At 38.4% G+C, this 18,695-nt stretch overlaps 2 protein-coding genes across 2 annotated transcripts; both read right to left on the bottom strand.

The window, feature by feature from the left end:
- Nucleotides 1–256: 256 nt before the first annotated feature.
- Nucleotides 257–10,363, bottom strand: slc4a1a (solute carrier family 4 member 1a (Diego blood group)). Its single transcript, XM_010787693.1, is given in 22 exon segments — nucleotides 257–1,106; nucleotides 1,206–1,379; nucleotides 1,983–2,058; nucleotides 2,060–2,150; nucleotides 2,363–2,604; nucleotides 2,687–2,853; nucleotides 3,594–3,683; nucleotides 3,783–4,028; nucleotides 4,129–4,323; nucleotides 4,622–4,770; nucleotides 4,878–5,081; nucleotides 5,583–5,790; nucleotides 5,902–6,086; nucleotides 6,172–6,214; nucleotides 6,585–6,654; nucleotides 6,753–6,888; nucleotides 6,992–7,157; nucleotides 7,260–7,306; nucleotides 7,676–7,770; nucleotides 8,814–8,869; nucleotides 9,060–9,128; nucleotides 10,212–10,363. Coding segments are annotated over 21 exon segments (2,742 nt in total). The 5' UTR covers nucleotides 9,084–9,128; nucleotides 10,212–10,363; the 3' UTR covers nucleotides 257–1,028.
- A 5,413-nt stretch (nucleotides 10,364–15,776) lies between these two features.
- selenow2a (selenoprotein W, 2a) lies at nucleotides 15,777–18,415 on the bottom strand. Its single transcript, XM_010787692.1, is given in 4 exon segments — nucleotides 15,777–16,708; nucleotides 17,761–17,837; nucleotides 17,987–18,084; nucleotides 18,295–18,415. Coding segments are annotated over 4 exon segments (288 nt in total). The 5' UTR covers nucleotides 18,324–18,415; the 3' UTR covers nucleotides 15,777–16,624.
- Nucleotides 18,416–18,695: the final 280 nt, after the last annotated feature.

Genomic DNA, 18,695 nt, shown 5'->3' with positions numbered 1-18,695 from the left:
CCATATCACGCTTTAATTGGAATGCTGCTTTCTTTTTGTTTTCTTGTATATTTTGTTATTTAAGAAAAAATGTATTTACGACATCTATGGTGTTTTCAAAGTAGAAGTATAGAGGTTGGAGTTTACTTGATATCCTTGAAGGCAGCATGCAGCTGAGTGGCAATCCTCTTGGTTCAAGTGAACACCCCTCTCCTGTTCAAAAGTGAGCTGCGATTGATTTGTACTATAGCATTTCTAATGCATTCGTGAAAACAAGGACTTTAAATTATGTTTTTATTTGTAATGACAATTCATACAATCCAATCAAGCATGTACAGTGTTTCAGGCACACATGAACGGGCATTATAAGGTACATTTACAAATACATTTCTCCCTGATTATATCACCAGTATAACAATTGGCGCACACAATTTATCTCATCCACTATCTAAGCAATCACATACTTAAAATCTGATATAAGTGCATTACACATCTTTCTATACACACATCAAATAGTGAAAACTCATAACACAACTCAAAACATATAATTTAGAATTAATAAAGGTTATTGTATGGGGAAAAGGCTGGTGTGAAAATGCCCTGAAAATGTATTATTTGAACACATGTAAAGGGCAAAATGTTAAAAATTAAATAGCAAACATAAAGTGAGGTGGAATCATTTTATCATAATATGGGCAGATCTATATGCGACAGCACTGGGAGTCACTTTAAAGCTATACTGTTGTAATACATTTAAAGAAAGAAAAAATATTCTAAATAGTTTTACCTCACGTCTCAAGGAAAACAAATCTTGCATGTAAATAAGTCAACTCAAACAAAACTCAATATATAAGTTAAGTGTATAAGTGTATGAATTCTATAAATAAGAGGTACATTTCTTTAAAGATAAATAATAATAACAGAAGTTTTAAACTGTATATGTTTACAATTACATATTTTTAAAGACACCCTATGTTTAATGTTCACAAAATGACCTGTAGTTGACAATTGATTTCATTTAAAAGTTTGTGAAACATTAATGATACTGTTTATGGCAGTGGGCACTCATGGTACACATCTACCCCAGGTTCCTCCTCAAACGTCACTTTGGCATCATCTGCGTCCAGCTGCAAAGCAAACACATCCAGTTACAACAGGGAAACAGTATGAAACAACGCTATAATGTGTGCCTGAGAGTGTCGTCATTGATGCAGAGATGTACTTACACATTTCATCTCCAGGGGAGTGAAGATTGGGCCGGTCATGAACATGCGCAGAGGGATGGTGAGGATGAGAACAAAAGGCAGCGCCAGAGAAAAGGCACTCATCTTCACCACCCACAGCAAACCCAGGCACACGAGCTGGATGGCAGTGAAGAGATGCATCTTCATTGTTTTCACCTGAATAAGTGACAACAGAGAAACGTGTTAGCAGTGGAACGCACTGCCAAAGAGTAATGTTAAATAGTAAAAAAAGAAATGTTATTTTAGGGTTAGGATGATTTACTGAAAGAATATAGGTTAAATAAGATTGAAATACAGGTGGAAAAAACTGAACGTGTTGTGGGGTCAGTGGGCTCCTAGGTCAGAGCCTTGTTTTAAAGTGACTGTTAGACACAAAATGACCTTAGCAAATGGTCTACACTTGGACACACAACCACCAGAAAAAGACTAAGAACAAACAATGACATCAATTGAAAACATAAAGACACATACACAAAACAACACAAAACCACCACATAGAGATATTTGGCCAGTGAGATGGCATAGAGCAGTATTAATAAATAAAGTATCACGCATACTGGCAACAACAATGTAATACAAAAAGCTGAATCACTACTTTAAATATGAAATTAAGCATTTACAGCCATAAAGTGTTGTGTGTAAACACTATGAGGCAGTGAATATATTTGGACATGATACTGTGTTTGTCAGACAAAAGGGCCTTCCACATCATTGTATTATTAAACAAGGTCCTGAAGTGTATTTGAGGATGCTGCGTACCCTGGTGGCGTAGGCTTCAGCGGGATGGTATTTCTTTGGAGTGATCAGCAGAAGCATCCTGTCCCACATCTGGATTACTCAGAGAGGTGATACCCATGTAGAGGAAGATTCCGAACAAGGCGGTCATGGGAATCATCTTCAGAACAGGTTCCATGAAAATAGAAGCACCTTGAAATCACAGAAAGTGAATAATTATTAAAAGCACAATACCTTTTGTCAATAAGGGTCTCTTGATAGCCAAGTTGCCACTTACGACATTGCCAAGATTATCTGTATCTTAAAATGGGATAAAAAGTGCATTTATGACAAATGTATTCAAAAATGGAAATGTGTTCAGAGCCTGCTGTTTGTGCATCAGCTCTGTAGATGGCAGCACCTACCAACCATAATGGCCACAAGGATTCCACTGATCCTCTGCTCAATCACCTTCTCGATCTCTGGTTTGGGACCCTTGGTCATGACAGTGAGAGCGTTGGCGTGGGTGACTGATCGCACAGTAGCAGCGCTCAGCCAGGGCACCCCGAAAATAGAGGCGATCCCCCCCATGGTGACCAGGAGGAGCAGATCAAAATGAAAACCAGATCCTTTCACCATCTTCCTTTCAGGTTTGCTCACAATCAGCCTGGCAATCAGACAACAACAACAACGTTAAACACAAAGTAATATTGGAGACTATAATGCCGTTATTTTATGTAGTCACTCACGTTGTAATCTGGGACTCCAGGAAGATGAGGATGAAGACGAGCACTGCTGGTACACAGCAGGCACCCATCATCCAGATGGGGAAGGGCTTCTTTTCTCCCAAAGGGTTGATAAACCAGCCTCTGACTTTGGGGTTGGTCACCTCAATGCCTTTTGGCACAACCAGTTTCTACAAGGGGACAGGAAGGTTTTCATTACTCTCATTTATCTACGGAAGAGTGTTAGGCCCAGGCTAAGAGAGTGTAAAGGAGCAGAGAAAGAGAGAAATATTTATTTAAGTTTTGAGAATAAAGTGGAACCTTTAGTATGTGCTGGTAGTTTTTATGATATTTCAAAAAAAATCATGGAAAGACAGAAAACCGACGTATTCCTTCAACATGAATACAATTAGTGTGTTAGCTATAAGCTTAGTCGTATTTTTAGGAAGGACAAAACATAAAGAGATTTGTAAACATGAACATTAACTTATTTTCATGGTTAGGAACTGTATTTTACAAAAAGTCTTAGACAGACTGCTTTAAAGATGAATATAACAGCTTTAGTTTCAATTTGGAAAAGGCTGTCTGACGGCGAGGTCAAGCAGTGAAAAATATTCTAAATATATTATACACTTAAATTGATGTTTTCTTTTATTAAAAAGTTGAAGTGCTCCCTTCGTCCGTCAACAGCAGTACATTGCTTTGTTTTGTGCCTGTACTTATGTGTTTCTTCAAACTGGGGGTGTGCAGACTGCATTCTACTGTAGATAACACACTGACTTTGGATAAGTATACCTAGTACAAACCAACTTCAAAAGATCTGAACAATCGATTATTGCACATGATGTGGTGCATAACATTAGTTTTAATTTTTTAATTTTTAGAATTGTTAGACCTTGTTTTAGATGACGTGCCACAACATAACACTTACCTGAGTGTAAGCATCCGCAATGCTGATATCGATAGCAATCATGAAGAAAATAGCAATGGGGACACCGAAATCTCCAATCAAACGACGGAGCTAATAAGACAACAGTTTACATCATGGTCAGGGAAATCACAAAACCTACTGAGTCTTTTCAAAACTACAACATTTCTGGTCATACAAAGTTGATCTTACTGGGCCGGGGAAGTAATGACCATTCTTGAAATGGCGGAGGAAGTACGCAATGAAGAAGCAACCTAACATAAGGCACATAGAAAGCAGGGCAGTGTTGGGGTAGGCCCTTTCAATCTCCTTCTCATGAATGGTTAGGTTGCCATGGTGATCGATCACGCTGCGCTCCGTCACGAGTATGTGGAAAGGGTTATCCAATGTATCGTTCAGATAATCATAGTTCAGAACCAGAGGGTGGGCTTTGAAGATCTAAACAACAGGAGATAAGAAGTCAGAGGAGGCAAAATAGGAGACAACACATGAGGCTATGACAAGGAAATGGTGTCTGAAGATGATGTGGTGGGGAAACCTTGATGAGCTTATTGAAAGTCTCGTAGATGAAGATGAGAGAGATGAGGATGGAGAAGATTTCCTGAGTGAAGCGGGAGATGAATTTGACCAGGAAGCTGCCTTCCACAGCCACGATGATGATCACGATCAGTATGAGCCACATGCCTACCCAGATACGGCCCACAATGTACTCAATGCCCTGGGACTTGCAGAACTAGTATAGAATGCAGAAAAGAAAATATATTGCAAAGAATGAAAAAAAGCTAGTCAAATATTTATTTTATGAGTTTTGACATCTGACAACTACGGAACAGTAAAAAAGTGGAGGAATATATGTATACATATTTATGTAAAGAAAGTCAAAATGTCATTAACAATTTCCTTTCATTTGAATGTATTGCCTTTATTAGCTTTATTCTTGAAACGTTAAATAAAAGTAATTCTTTCCTCCCTTCATTTATTTCACCTCTATGACTGGCCCTAATACTCTTCCATTTACATCTCATACATACAGCGTAAAAAGCTTCCTCGAACACCAGCAGTGGTCCCGAGAAACCGATGACGAGGACAGGCTGGGCAGCGATGATACAGAAGATGATACCCTGGATGCTGGTGGAGACCATTAGCTCTGACACGCCCATCAATTGTTCAGTTTTGTCAGCTAGAGTTAGACAACAGAGAGATATATTAACCAAACTTGGAAAGGCCAATAGAGTCCTGCAAATGAATTGAATCTTAGAAACATTTCTATATGGATCTCTCTTTTACCCAGAAGCCCTCCGAAAGTGATGGCAGGGGACAGGGCAGCGAAGTAGATGAAGATGACGGCGGCGAGGACCTGAGGGTTCAGAGCGTCTGTGTAGTCACTGATGTAGTGGCGGTAACGCCGCTTCAGGTCGTTCACCATCCCTCCGAAAGGATAGCCTGTACGGGCCAGAGGGTCCTCCCGGGGCTCCTCTGGAGCTTTCTCAACTGGACAAACAAATCAAACTGACATTAGCTTATCAATCCAATATATATATATATATTTTGTAATTAATACCTGTTAGGTTACTTTCTATCACCAAATAATGATTGAGTGTATGGCCCACTGATTTAAGCTCTTGCATTTGCAATAATACAGTGTCTGTGGTGTCCTGGGAAAATCACAAGCGCCAATATAAACGTTACTATAATTTCCCTAGAGGCTTTATCTGTCGGTTTTGTAATTGTTTATTGTGTAATAATTATACCTAAAGTTGACACAAACATTTGAAATACGTATGTTTGTAATGTACTTTTTCAAGCATTCCTTGAAAAAAAGCAGCACCTTCATTCTTTTTAATGCCTAATGTTTAATGAACAAAGGGTTGAGACAATATGTAAACAAAAAATATATTTTGGTCAAAGGAATGACTACATTAGTAGCGAGGAACTGATAATGCATACAAAAGTGTAAAAAGAATAGTTTGACGTTGTTGAAAATATGCTAACCTTTGACTCTTTCACCAAAGGCAAGACGAGTGTCGGTGGGACGCAGTCTGTCATACAGCATCTTCTTCTGGTAATCGATGATTGGCACCAGCATATCCTTATCTTGGATCTCAGTGGGAGGAATCACAATGCTGCAGTCCATGAAGTCAGCAATGGCGTTGGTCAGATCTTTGTCAGTCTCAGCCAAGAAGGCCTCCAGACAGAACACCTGTGAGAGCAGAAAGCCTTTATTCACCTGCACCAAATAAAGTAGGCTTAGCTAAAGCTCCATTCTGCCGAGCTAGAATTGTTCTCCTTCAGTATTTCTCCTTTCTCTCACCCAGTCGGCCATCAGAGCCCCCATGGAGCGGCCACTTTCGCTGTAGTTTATTCCACAATCGCTGGGGCCCACCAGCACAAAGACGAAGCGAACCGGGACAGGAGACTCCAGGGAGGAGTCCATGACCACAGAATCCCTGAGCCTCACAAAACCCACTACTGGTTTCTGCAGGATGTCCACGATACCTATCAAAAACAACCTCTTTTAGCCATATCTGCTCCAGAATCACACATGAAGACAGATGGCTGCCTCTGAATTTCATCAACATACCTGAGAGGACAATTGAGGCCTCCATGTTGTCAGAAGTGTCTCTCTGGAAAGATTATGCATTGTTAGTTCAATCACATTATATACGTAGATGTCCAGCTAAATGTAAGGAAGCCGTGAGAGGCAAGTGAGAAGCAATTATAATTCTGATCAAAATAGTTTTTTTCTTTCTTTCTTAGAACTTAGAAAGATGTCCCTGGCAAAACCTTAGTTTTACAAGGAAGAACTATTTTTGTAATTCACAGATCATTATTTAAAGAAACTTAGAAATATAATTATGGTAAAACAATTTTTTCACACAGGCTATTAGGATTGGATTCAGAAAATGGACCATAAATGATTTTCTCACTTGCTTCTCAGGGCTTCCGTACAAATAATGAAGGTGGATCAAATTGTATAAATAACTAAATCTATACCTTCTTTGTTACTGAAAAAGACTGCATCTCAATGTCTCCAGATGGAGTAACCACAGGTCCTGCAGACTGACTGAAAGGACAGATACAATGAGAACGAAGTGCATGAGGCAGACATGAAGTCTGACATTTCGAAGAAAGAAACAGAGTATTAGTGGATCCATGTGTTACCTGCGTCTCATGAGGAGAGCTCTCAGCAGGCCGTCACGATCACTGGCACGAATCTCATTCTTGTTCAGCAGCTCATCCACCACCTTCTCAGCCACAGAAGACAGACTGCTGGCGTTCAGGTCGAGGATGACAGCACCTAGGTACATTTGAGTGGATTTAACTGGTCATAAGCATCAAACTATAAAAACGGGACTTATCATATACACAGAATTTTATTACATCTCAGGTTCCAAAGTCACCTGTGCTCATGGTCTTTCTGAGCTGGATCAAGCTCTTGAAGGAGAGATGGGAGACATGAGAAGAACTCCATTTTCCAGTGGCGGGGTTTAAGTTCTCTTCGTAGCCCACCCAGCGTCCAGTCTCCTGCCAGGTGTTCCCCTGGAGCTCATTCAGCTCCACATATGCCTATGGTAATGCAATGTGGTTCAATAAAAAACACATTAGTGGATAGTGTTGTTTTGTGTGAATCAAATTTCACATATGTAAGTATGAAGAGTGTAGACTTACTTGAGCATCCCCTCTTGTGGTGGCATTTGTATTCAGGTTCAGATAAGCTGAAATAAAGACACAGAAAATAGCTTGATGAAAAAAAGGTCTCATCCAAAATAGCAAATACTTTACAAGTAAAATTCCTCCGGTCAAATATTTACTCGATAAAGTAATATCTAAATATAATAAACGTAGCATGGAAATAAAAAGTATTCATTATGCAGCAAAATGGTTCCTTTACTGTTTAACTAATATATGGATTTAGTTAACCAAATTTGGTCAATTCAAGATAAGTTCAAGAACCTGGAATTTGTACTTAGGTACCATATTTGAGTAAATGTACTTTCATTTTTTGTTTTAGATTTTAGTTCACCACTGCAGGAAAGTTATTTAAAAAGTGGCTAATAGCTACACGGGCTGTGAAGGGAACCTACCCTCTGAGCCTATGGGGAGGACGATGGCTCCAACATTGGGCTCATTCTCCTCTGCATCTTCCTGCCTCCTGGCCTCAGTGTCATAGATGCCGCTCCTGTGTTGAGAATCAGTCACACCAATTTAGACAAAGGATGAGCATGAGTGCTTCAACAACACCTCATGAAGTCTCACCTGTCAAGTGTTTTAACTCAGAATCGATCGACAGAGGACACTTCGGAAACATTTTAGTGGAATATGCACCTTTACAAAAGTGAATGTAAGTCGAATTTCATTTGAAGCATGTATTAATAACAATTACTCAAAAACAATTCAAGGTTCTCAGTTTGGGCTGATCAACTTCCCGATTTATTGAATTACTGCCTTTAGTGTTGTTCAGTCCTTCACCACTAGAGGGCAATGTTGTTCAATATCTACTTTTACATTACACTTACAAATTGATTGTCTGAGCCTACCTCAGCTATGGCCCTTAGAATCCAGAGAAAGTCATTATACACTTTAAGGTCCAACATTTAAATTGGTTTGTGAATATTACTTTTCTCTGAAAATAAACAAACAGAAGAGCAACATCAGCCAGTCCATGATCTCTATTGAAGGTACATTTACCTTGATTTTTTTGAAAATACTCAATGTTTTTTAAATGAATTGCAAGCTTTAAGCATGAGAAAAGGAAATCAGCATGTTCAGCATGACCTTTACCTTAAACCTGTGTTAAATGTTTGTGTCATTGAACATTATCAACCGAAAATGCTTGTTACAGTGATGGTGTTAGCTATTAACACACTCAGCAGAAATAACCGCTTTACATTACATTTTAGGCCACCTAATGAATATAAATCCAATATGTATTCTCTTTTAGCTTTGGTTTGGTCTCCACCATCTCCTGAGTGAAACATCTGACGCTACTTCGCAAAGTTATTGTTTATCAGAACATTTTCACTTGAAAATATCAGGGCCGCAATCAACAACTTTTTCTAAATGTCGATAACTGCAGATTATTTTTCGATTCATAATTTTGGCTATGAAATGTAAAAAAATTGAAAACTTGATGTACCGGTATTGGTACCAGACTGATACTGGGCAATTACAAAAAAGTGGATACGACATTTACAAAAAGGCCCAACTGAGAGATGGACTTACAGCCTTGGTGGGGAGCGGAACGCTGACTCGATGTCTTCAGAGGACGTGTCACAGCCCTATACAAGAGGATAGTTTAGGAAGAATGAATAGAAGAAACTTGAGTGGTGAATGGAATGTACGTATAAAATGAACAATACGATGTTAGATTTAAGGAACACATCATGAACAATGTCCAAGATCCCTTTCTTCTGTAAAACTATAGTAGTATGAACTAGTAAATGTAAGTGTTGAATTTAACAAATGTACCTCCAAACTAAAATGTTTTTCCATTGCTGTTTTTCAGATGTTGAAGCCTCAGGTACTTTCATGCATTCCCTAAGACAGAAAAAAAAGAATGAATGAACATAAAAAAAAGTTATAATCACAATTACAAATACCCATAGACTTCATGGGAACCAATGACATCAAACCTTAACACAATTATTGTTGAGTTTTGATGAACTTTTAATGCAAAGGTGCATTTAAAGCATCCAAACAACAGAGTTTTAGATACATATTCTTCATATCCTTCGAGTACTCATTGTACAAGTACCAATGTCCTCTCATTAATTTGGCAGGGTTTAAGGAACATGTTTCTCAGCTACTACCGAGCCTGCTTTGAGACATTTTAAGGCGGCTTTGATGAGAATACCGCCATCTACCAGCACACAGCTGCCTTCAAAGTCACGGCTCAGAACAGATAGTCAACCAGCCGTTGAGAAAGTGAACTTAGTTATAGTTTAAATAGAAGACGCACAGAGCCTTATCTTTGGGTTACACCCTACCACCAGACACCTCTGTTCTCCTTCAGTAACATTAGGGGTGAAACAACTCAAATATAGCTAGTGTAACAGCTATTAATACTAAACTTTACTTTTGGAGAATAAGTACAAATTCTGAATTTTGTTAGTGGTAAAAAATAAAGATAACATATTTTTTTAGCAGGTAGCTCAACAGAGGTCAAGTGACTTCTCATCACTTTACATATCTACATTTTTGAAATAAAAATTAAACCAACAAGTTCTTAAGACAATACCATTTAGTTGGTACAATTATTAGGCCGTGACACTAAGAATACATTTAATTGAGCATTAAAGCCAAAAGGATTGGGTGTAATAATTAAATGCAATACATTTGGAAAATCCAAAGAGGAGAATCCAACTAAACCCTGACCTCAAACAAGTAAAAAATGTGTACCACAAGCATCTTGTTTGTGAAGTATAATACACTTTTCTTAGAAAAATAATTGTTAAGAATAATTTCATATGAACTCCCTTCCTTATCTCCAGAGCAAGGAAACACCCGTTAAGGGTTAGAATATGCTACTTTCCCATCAGAAAATATAAAAATGTCTATCTTTTCATTCTAGTAATGCCATCAATGTGTCTGACCCTTGCCCAGAGGGGGCCACACCCTTACCTGCAGGTGCGTGCAGGTAATCCCACCTGGTCGACGGTGTCCGTCTGTCAGCCTAGACGAGCCTGGTGATAAAGTGAGCCAGGACAAACGAAAAGTACAGAGAAAGAACGAGAGGAGCGGGAACACCCATACGAAACTACGTCGACCCAAAGACCCCGTACCCCTCAACCCATCTCGTTGCTGAGCAACCTGGCGGTGGGGCTAGGGGAGATAAGGCCCGTGGGACGGACAAACTCCCTATCGGTCAGGGACACCTTGAGGCAGGGATATCCCAACCCTAGTTTGCGTGCTCCGCCCTCCCAGCATGCAACAGGTCCAAGTCTGGGCAGAGGCGTTGAGAGGAACATGTTTGGACCATCAGGCCTCACCTGGGGGGGACACGGGGGCAAAGAGGGTAAAAAAGGGGCAACATACAGTATCAGGAGGACAGCATCTTTATACGTCATCTTGTTTACGCACTGGGGATTCCTTCATGATAAGGGATGGTATTTCCTCTGCTCATGATGAGATAAACACATTAAAACCAACTCTGTTCATGATAGCCCTCACTTGGTTCGTCTTGAGTACTGTACATTGCATGGCAGCAACAGGGGGGACATCTTCTCCAGCTGAATGAAAGTGGAGGCTGGTGGTGTAAGCAGGTCTGATGATAGATTGTTGCCTTCAGTTTCTGAAAGGGATCAGCAAGAATGGAATAATTATGTATTCAACTTCAACTCAATGCAATTCAAGATACATGTGTAAACCCCTGAACCCCTAACTGCTCCCTGGCACTGAAAACTGGCAGACATTTGCTCTGTTAACGCATGTGTAGGCCCTGTCTTTGCACGTGTTTATGTGTGTATTTCGGCCTGTGTGTGTAATGTAAAATATACTAACAGATTGAAGAAATACATTTACCCCATGGGGCTTGTACAGTAGAGTTGAGGTTGACAGCACCTTACTATCATCCTTGTCCTATTGACGAAGGGATTTGGACCATTGAAAAAATAAAAATAGTAAAGCATTTTGAATAGAATACATTGTCAATCTTTTCATGTAACCTCTGTGAATACAATTTGATGAAATTGAGCAGAATAAACCAGAGTTCAGTGCCTTAAACTCGAGGTTAAAAGATAATAGCATACATTAGAGACAACTTCGAAAAAAGGAACATCATTTTGTGTCACATGTGTTAATATTGTAATCTCATATGAATAATTTGAATTCCAGATCACATAAACATAATAAAATACAAAATGTATCAGTCTTTAATGTATGATAAGCAGCTTCTAAGCAAACTAAACTAATAGGCTTCTTAATTATGCAACAGTTTATCCACATGTGTGGGAATATTTTCAATCCATTTTCAAATTCAACAAGCACATTTTGTGCTAAACTGAAGCGTTACGAAGGCATAACTGCAGTTTAATCTTTTTACTTATCACAAGTAATAATAATAAGTCCTTATATTGCTCAAACGGCAGTGTACACTTCATAGGAACAAAAGTAACGGACAAGGAGCAAATACAGTATTTTTTGATTGTGGTATTACTACAAGAACTTTCTTTTAAAGAGGTAAATAAAAAAAAGATTGAGTTGTTGTAATGTGAAGTTGATGTTGTCTAATGCACAAAAGCCTCCATTCTGGTTTGCCTGCTTGTAAAATGTGTATTTCATGGCTTTACCGGGGAATTTCACATAAACAAGTCCATTGTGTGGAGATCTTGTTCAAGCCACGTGAATTCTCAAGAAAAACATTATAAAATATTGTCACAATGTGGAGAAACGTTACATTTGGGTTACTGCAGCTTTTTTTGACAACCTGTTAATCCCGGCAGCCCACGCCCTCGGGGGCTGTGTCACAATGATTACTGTTAATCCATTATTCCAGTTTTGGCAAAAACTGAGATTTCATATTAGAGCTACAACCCAGCTTTCGGTTTTGGGCATTCTGGCTGTGCATCACTCATTCACCAATGGGTAATGTTTAGATGGATTTTAGGAACTTCCCTCTCGATTATATTGGATCTAATGGTTCAAAAGAGGTGTCAATCATCAAAATCGACCGAGGGGTTCCAGAGATATGGAAAATGCACCCAAATGACCCCAGAAGTGTTTTTTTTTTCTCTTCTAAATCTCTCTAAAAAGGTCAAATGTCACTAGTTCGTCATCAATCTTGATACAGGGTACTTATATGTTATAGTTTGGATTCCTAAAGCTTTTAGTCTACTATCCCATCATTCAAGGGTGGTTTCCACTATACGTAAGTAATGTTTTTCTTTTGGACGGACACTATCATTTAATTTAATTTTTACTATGTTCAATCTGAATTTACTTTAAAATAAAAAATATATATATTGATTCTGACTTTACTCCATCCAACTCACAGGTTTATCATTGCTTTGAGAAAAAAGATTATTAATTTACCCCTTTTAGTGAAGTGAAGTGAAGTTATAGTCATTTGTTCTGGGAATGTCATTTTCGAGCCTGAGACCTGAAAAACAGGCTCAGGGCTCAACAGGTTAATCTATTCCAATGTGTGCTTTAAATCACTTTTGCCAGAGTGGGAGCCTGAGTCACGGGTGATATAAAGGAAATATTCAAAAGAAAAGATAACGCTTGAATTCACAAGTCCTGAAACTAATAAGGAATGCAGGAAGGAATTGGTGTGTTAATGTTGTTTGTTAGGGATGTTGCATTTAGGGCATTAGGGCATCACCGTAAAATGCCGAATGAAAAGATTGTGTTAATTTGTACAGGCTTATATGAGTCTGTTAGCATGCTAACATTTCCGAGTGAGCACAAAACAGAAAAGACAGGTGAGGCTAATGGGTATTTGATTCAAAAGATGAGGGAATCAAAGTGTCTGTACCTTCGACACAATAGTGATACATAGATACGCCCCGCAGTGAGGCCCCCAGCTAAACACACTGTGACAGGCCCGTTATCAACAGTGTGTGGAAGCTATCTGCTAGGTCCATGTGTCTCAACATACAGCACACAGACACTCCCAGTTTTCATGCAGACTTTTTAAATCCAGATCAAATGTGTCTTTAATCTGAACATTGTGTTGATTCAATTAGACAATGGCAAATGGAAATACAAGGAAAGTTTGAAAATGTTGCCAAATGGATTACTTTGTCCCACAGCAAGATGTCCGTCTGCAGAATAAAGTAGACCTTTAATTACAATATGGCGCCTCCTATAATTAGGAAAAGGATATAATGCAAATTCAATAAATTGTTAAACTCTAATGTAATGCAATAGTGTTTTGAATAGTACACTAAACAGTTAAATTATATGGCATCTATTGTGGGTTAGTAAAAATACTTTTTTATATATCTGTAGTTGTTAAACGCAGCCCCCCATTCACTTCAATTGCACTCAAATTAGAATGAGAAAATTATTTTAAAATTATCCTTTAGGGGTTGACCTTTTTCTCTAAGGTTTTATAAAAAAAAAAAACATACAATAGGGTTCCTTTTAACAATCTAAGCCAACAGTATATAACATAAATAATCTATAGCAGAAGCAGGTAAAAGTTTGAGGTAAAAATGTGATTTGGAGTTCTTACAACTGTTTAAGAAAAAGGGAATACAAGGACAACCTACTGATGGTAGCTGGAATACAAGGCAGCTAGTGTTGGGTTTTTAGGTGGTGATAATGCACTGATGAGGAGCCAAATGCCATCGTCGAACAATGACACAACCCCAAATTGATATACTCTTTCTGGGAAAGTTTTGCAGTCTTACAAAGTAGATTTAACATGCTATTTTTCACATTGATCAACAATTTCCCCAAGGTTAAATATATTTCAAATTGATGTTAGAATTAGTATTCACCACCTTCAAATGAGGCTTTGTTCAGAAGTCACAGAGAACTTCAAAGCAAAGTCTAGCTTCAATATTTTTAAAGGCGCTGTTCATTTTCAAAGCTCGAATTTGTGGACTAACTTTGCAGCACAGGCTCTATCTGCATCAGAACAAGAGGGTGTGAGTTATCACTGAGAGCCAGAGACAGCCCCACGGACCCACCTAGTCAGTGTGGGACATCAAACCCCCCACCCATTTACAAGAAAACAAAAATCGAAATAAAAAAAGGAATTCAACCATTTTGATTATTCAAGCTGTAATAAAACAATTAAAGCTAACTTTTCATAGACTCATACTGATGTTCTTCTCATGTTCTAAAGTTCAAATAAAAGGGACTTTGTTTACATTAAATGGTCAAGAAGCTATGTTGCCAGAGCACTAAGATACATTAGGAAACAATATAATTAAATATGAAGTATATACAGGGTATAGTATTTCAGAAGATTTTTGTGTTTAATTGTCACCCCATCTAGAAATAATCATACACAACATTCATTTAATACATTTAGATTTTATTCACCTTTTGTTTGTAAAACAAATTGAAAATTACAACAACTTTAGTAATTAATGTTTGTAGCATGTAACCTGAATATGACATCTGAGTTGGTTGCTAACAAGGTAATGAACTTAAAATAAATAAAAATAATCTTATGTACTGTATAAATATTGAGATATTGTGAGAACACCCTCTGGTTGTAGCAGTTTTTCAGACGGCTGCTGGCTTATTGGATGAATTCATTTGAATTCCCAGTATTTGGCCTCGGTGCGACAGTGTGTTTTCCCTGAGGGAGGTCCCGCCTGAGGCCAAACACTAAAGCTTGAAGTTTTAGTTGACATTGGCGCCCCTCAGTGTAAAAAATTGGCAGAACCTGGGTGACTAAATGATTAGGCTTCTGTTCTGCATGATATTCATGCTTTTTCACTTTCTACATTCAAGAATAGGAACGCATGAGAACCTTTTTTTCTGCAGTACTTATCCACATGGTTTTCTTTTGTTATACTGAAAAAGCATTAAACAATGAATGAAAACATCACATTTGTTTACCCTTTTCACCAGCAGTGTATGGATCAAACATATCTTAAAAGGCTGTTTTCTTAATTATATTGTTTCTCTCTTGATTAAACTCAGAGACAAACATCTCCACTTTGGTTGCACTAACATAGTGCAACTTTTTTCCAATTCAATCACTTTCTATACATTGAAGATTTTTACATATATCCTTCTTAGATTGATTTATATCCCATTTTCTCACAAAGACAAAGCAAAAATGCATATTTGAATAGGGGTTGGGAGTATCTTCTGATTATTGGACATTGAACATCAGATTTCAGTTCAGGAAATGTTTCATGGTGACGTCAATGAGTTATGTGACTCAGATGCTAAGAGGAACTTGAGCATACAAATAACCCTGTTTATGTTCAGTATAGGTAACTAACATAACAAAGGAATAACCTGTTTTAGTGGTTGCTTGACAACATTACCTTGAGACCCGTTAACAAACCATGGTTGTCACCCGAAGGACATCCACCACACCCAGACAGGATTTTTTTAGACAATAGGTGAGTGACATTTAGAACTGTACATGAATAGATAGCAGTCTAGATTATGATGGAGCACTTACAAAGATTCTTGCATAACTCTTTTGCACCTGTGTGTTAGCGATAGGAAAAGACACCGTGACATCATGAAGAAAGTGACCAACAACAGTGCTTAAAGAACCATTACCTTTATTTAAATACTACAGTTTTGACATCTGATTTAACTATGTTAAATGACTTTAGACAAACAGAGCTGACATACAATAGTGAGAGCTGACAGACCAGTGGTTGGTGGTCTTCAGAAGCACTTCTGATGATCGCCCAGTTTTAACTGAGGAGTTCAATGTTAAAAAAGCAGAAGTTTAAAACTATTCCAGTTTCATAATTATGAAGACATAACTATTGTAGGCCTAATTTTGCATTTGGTTACCCACAATTATGTAACATTGCTTCATTATTCACAACCTTTACAGTAATGAGTGTTAAGAACAATGAAATCTTAGAACAGATTGCAGATATTAACATGTGTTTAGCATAGAGCGGTGAAGACGCAGAATCCAAGAGGCAGTCTCCCTTTATGTGCAACTACTTTTTCCTTGCATTCAATGAAAATGTGTAATTACAAGAGGGTTCAGTAAACAAAAAAACATAAAACAATTAGGCAGTGAGAGAATGCCAGGCAGTAAGAAAAGTGAAGTGATTTCCCATAAACATCTTCTCCCCGTCTGAACTCTTATTATAAGGAACTTCTATGAAGGAATTCATCATACTTTAACCTTTCACTTTTTTGGGTCATAGTAATCATTAGCAGCCTGAAGCACCACAATGAGAGCAAAGAGGGGGAGCTAGACGTTTGGTGGTCAGCATTTAAGACAGCAGCTAGAGGTCGGAGCACATCTTTGTTGGGTTTGTATACAGCACGTTTTTATCCCCGCCCATTTATATTAGGATTGGGGGTAAACCTGAGGTGGTATTGGATGTTGCACTGGCCTGTCTTGATGCAGCAAACCTGAGGCAGGTCTACATGATGACACACGGGGATCGACTTTTGGTGATCTTCTCCACAGGTTTACCATCATGAGCCAGCTGGACTGCATTCATGATCTGTTACAGAAAAGAAAGACATAAATCAGAAAGGGGTATTTAAGGGATCCCCCCGAAGGGAAGGAATTATTCAAGTTCTTTACATGAGTATACAAATGTCACAGTTAATGTCCTGCATTGAAAATTCATTCAGGAAAATTACCATAGGGAATTAAAGGTCGGGTAGGTAAGTTTCAGAAACCGGCTCGAGATACACTTTTTGTTATATTCCATGGAATGCTCTTAACATCCCGATAGCAATGAATATCTTAAGTGCTTTGACAAAAAATCCATAAAAAAATGTCATCTGTGGAAGCCGTAATACTGTAAAAACTACAACCAATCCGTTTATTGGATTGCCGCCCTGTCTGTCAGCCTTCCATTTCGTGCACGCACAAATGTATCTTGTGCCTTCATTGGGCATGCATTGCAGCAGTACTTCAATGACTCGCCAGCAACAGGCTGCCACTTTCACCATGGCAGAGTTAGGTTCAACATCGTCTACTGGTCGCAAAAGAAAAAATTTAACTGAGCAAATTAAGAACAAAAAGAAAGTGGAAACTAGGAGTCAAACCAGAGTCAATATCGGAGTTGCTTTGGCTGTGTAGTATTGCTAACCTAGATGTGTTTAGCTTTGCCTGATATGTAACATTACTGCAGCCTGCTCTCGCGGAGGAGGTGCTCAGTAAGGACCCAACCTTTAAAGTTAAACTACTTGGTGGCAAACATGTCCTTGGATAGCCAGTATGGCTATCTGGTCATGCATTAATGCAACAGTAAACACAATTAACCAGAACCTAAAGTTATATCGTAAACATTTTTGTATTATCCTACAAATAGTCCTCACCTCAAAATGTTTGTACGCAAGTGAGGAAAGCAGCACTTAATTTATTCAAATAGCTGCCAAATATGTGTTCCCTTTATGAGCTCGTTATACATGTTATAGACATGATAACGCTGTCAGATAACTGTAGTGGATGAAAAAGTATATGCTGAAGTTACCTCAAATATTCACTAAAAGTGCAATACTCGAAAGTGTAAAAAGTAACCTTTCAGTTAAAGGGTTTACTCACATCATCCTCGTATGGAAAGCCTCCTTGTTCAAGCTTGGAGAAGATCAGCTCCCCGTTGATTACAACTTCAAAGCTACCTGTAATGACATAACACAAAGAAGAAGATAGCATCACGATTCATGGTTTCTGGAATGATCTCTTCCTTGAATAACCCGTTCATTCACGTTAAAGCTGTACACAGCAGTTATATCAGCTGCAATAACGTAGGCTAATGGACAATACTTGCCTTGTCTTCCCACGCTGCCCGACACCTCCGCATCTTTGAACTCTTCCTTGACAACATGGGAGAGCTCTCGATAGCGGGGTTCGTACCCTCATCTACCACTGCAAGGAAAACGAAACACGTATTTATTTTAAAAGCAGAGTAGGTTACATGTTATGTATAGCTAACTCAGAGCTAATGATGCTAACTGCTAATCTGTAGCATAACCGTCTTTCATGTTGGATTTACAGCACGGACCTCGACACAGACAGACAAAGGTAAACTTACAACTTGCAAAAAATAAGAACAAGTATAATACAATATGTAATTACCAGTATTCGACTTTAATTGTCACCCCCATCGTTACAGTAGCAGCAGCAGCAGCAGTTCCCCAGCGGTGCGGAGCTGTAGGTTCAGGTTGGACTCGTTGTGTGCACTGTTCACTGGTTTTGTGAAAGAGAGCCAGGCAGCTGGGCGGAGTTTAAACTAAGAGACATTAGTCAGAACAGCTTTGATTCGTCAAAAAGGAAGTAACATTATTGAATTATATTCCAATTATAAAATCAATATACATTTAGATTAAAAGTTAAATACAAATAGGCGTAAAACCAATGGCTTAGATGTATTGATAGCTAAATAAGTCATTTTGGATCAGTAAAGAGCCCTCAATAGCCACATTTTCTGCATCTTGTTTCACCCATACTATGTATATCTTAGAGAAAACATTAACTTT

This window comes from Notothenia coriiceps, unplaced genomic scaffold (genome assembly GCF_000735185.1).
Source record: "Notothenia coriiceps isolate Sejong01 unplaced genomic scaffold, NC01 NC01_scaffold00031055, whole genome shotgun sequence".
In the NCBI taxonomy this organism is placed as follows: domain Eukaryota; kingdom Metazoa; phylum Chordata; class Actinopteri; order Perciformes; family Nototheniidae; genus Notothenia; species Notothenia coriiceps.
This window is presented reverse-complemented; position numbering and strand designations above follow the sequence as displayed.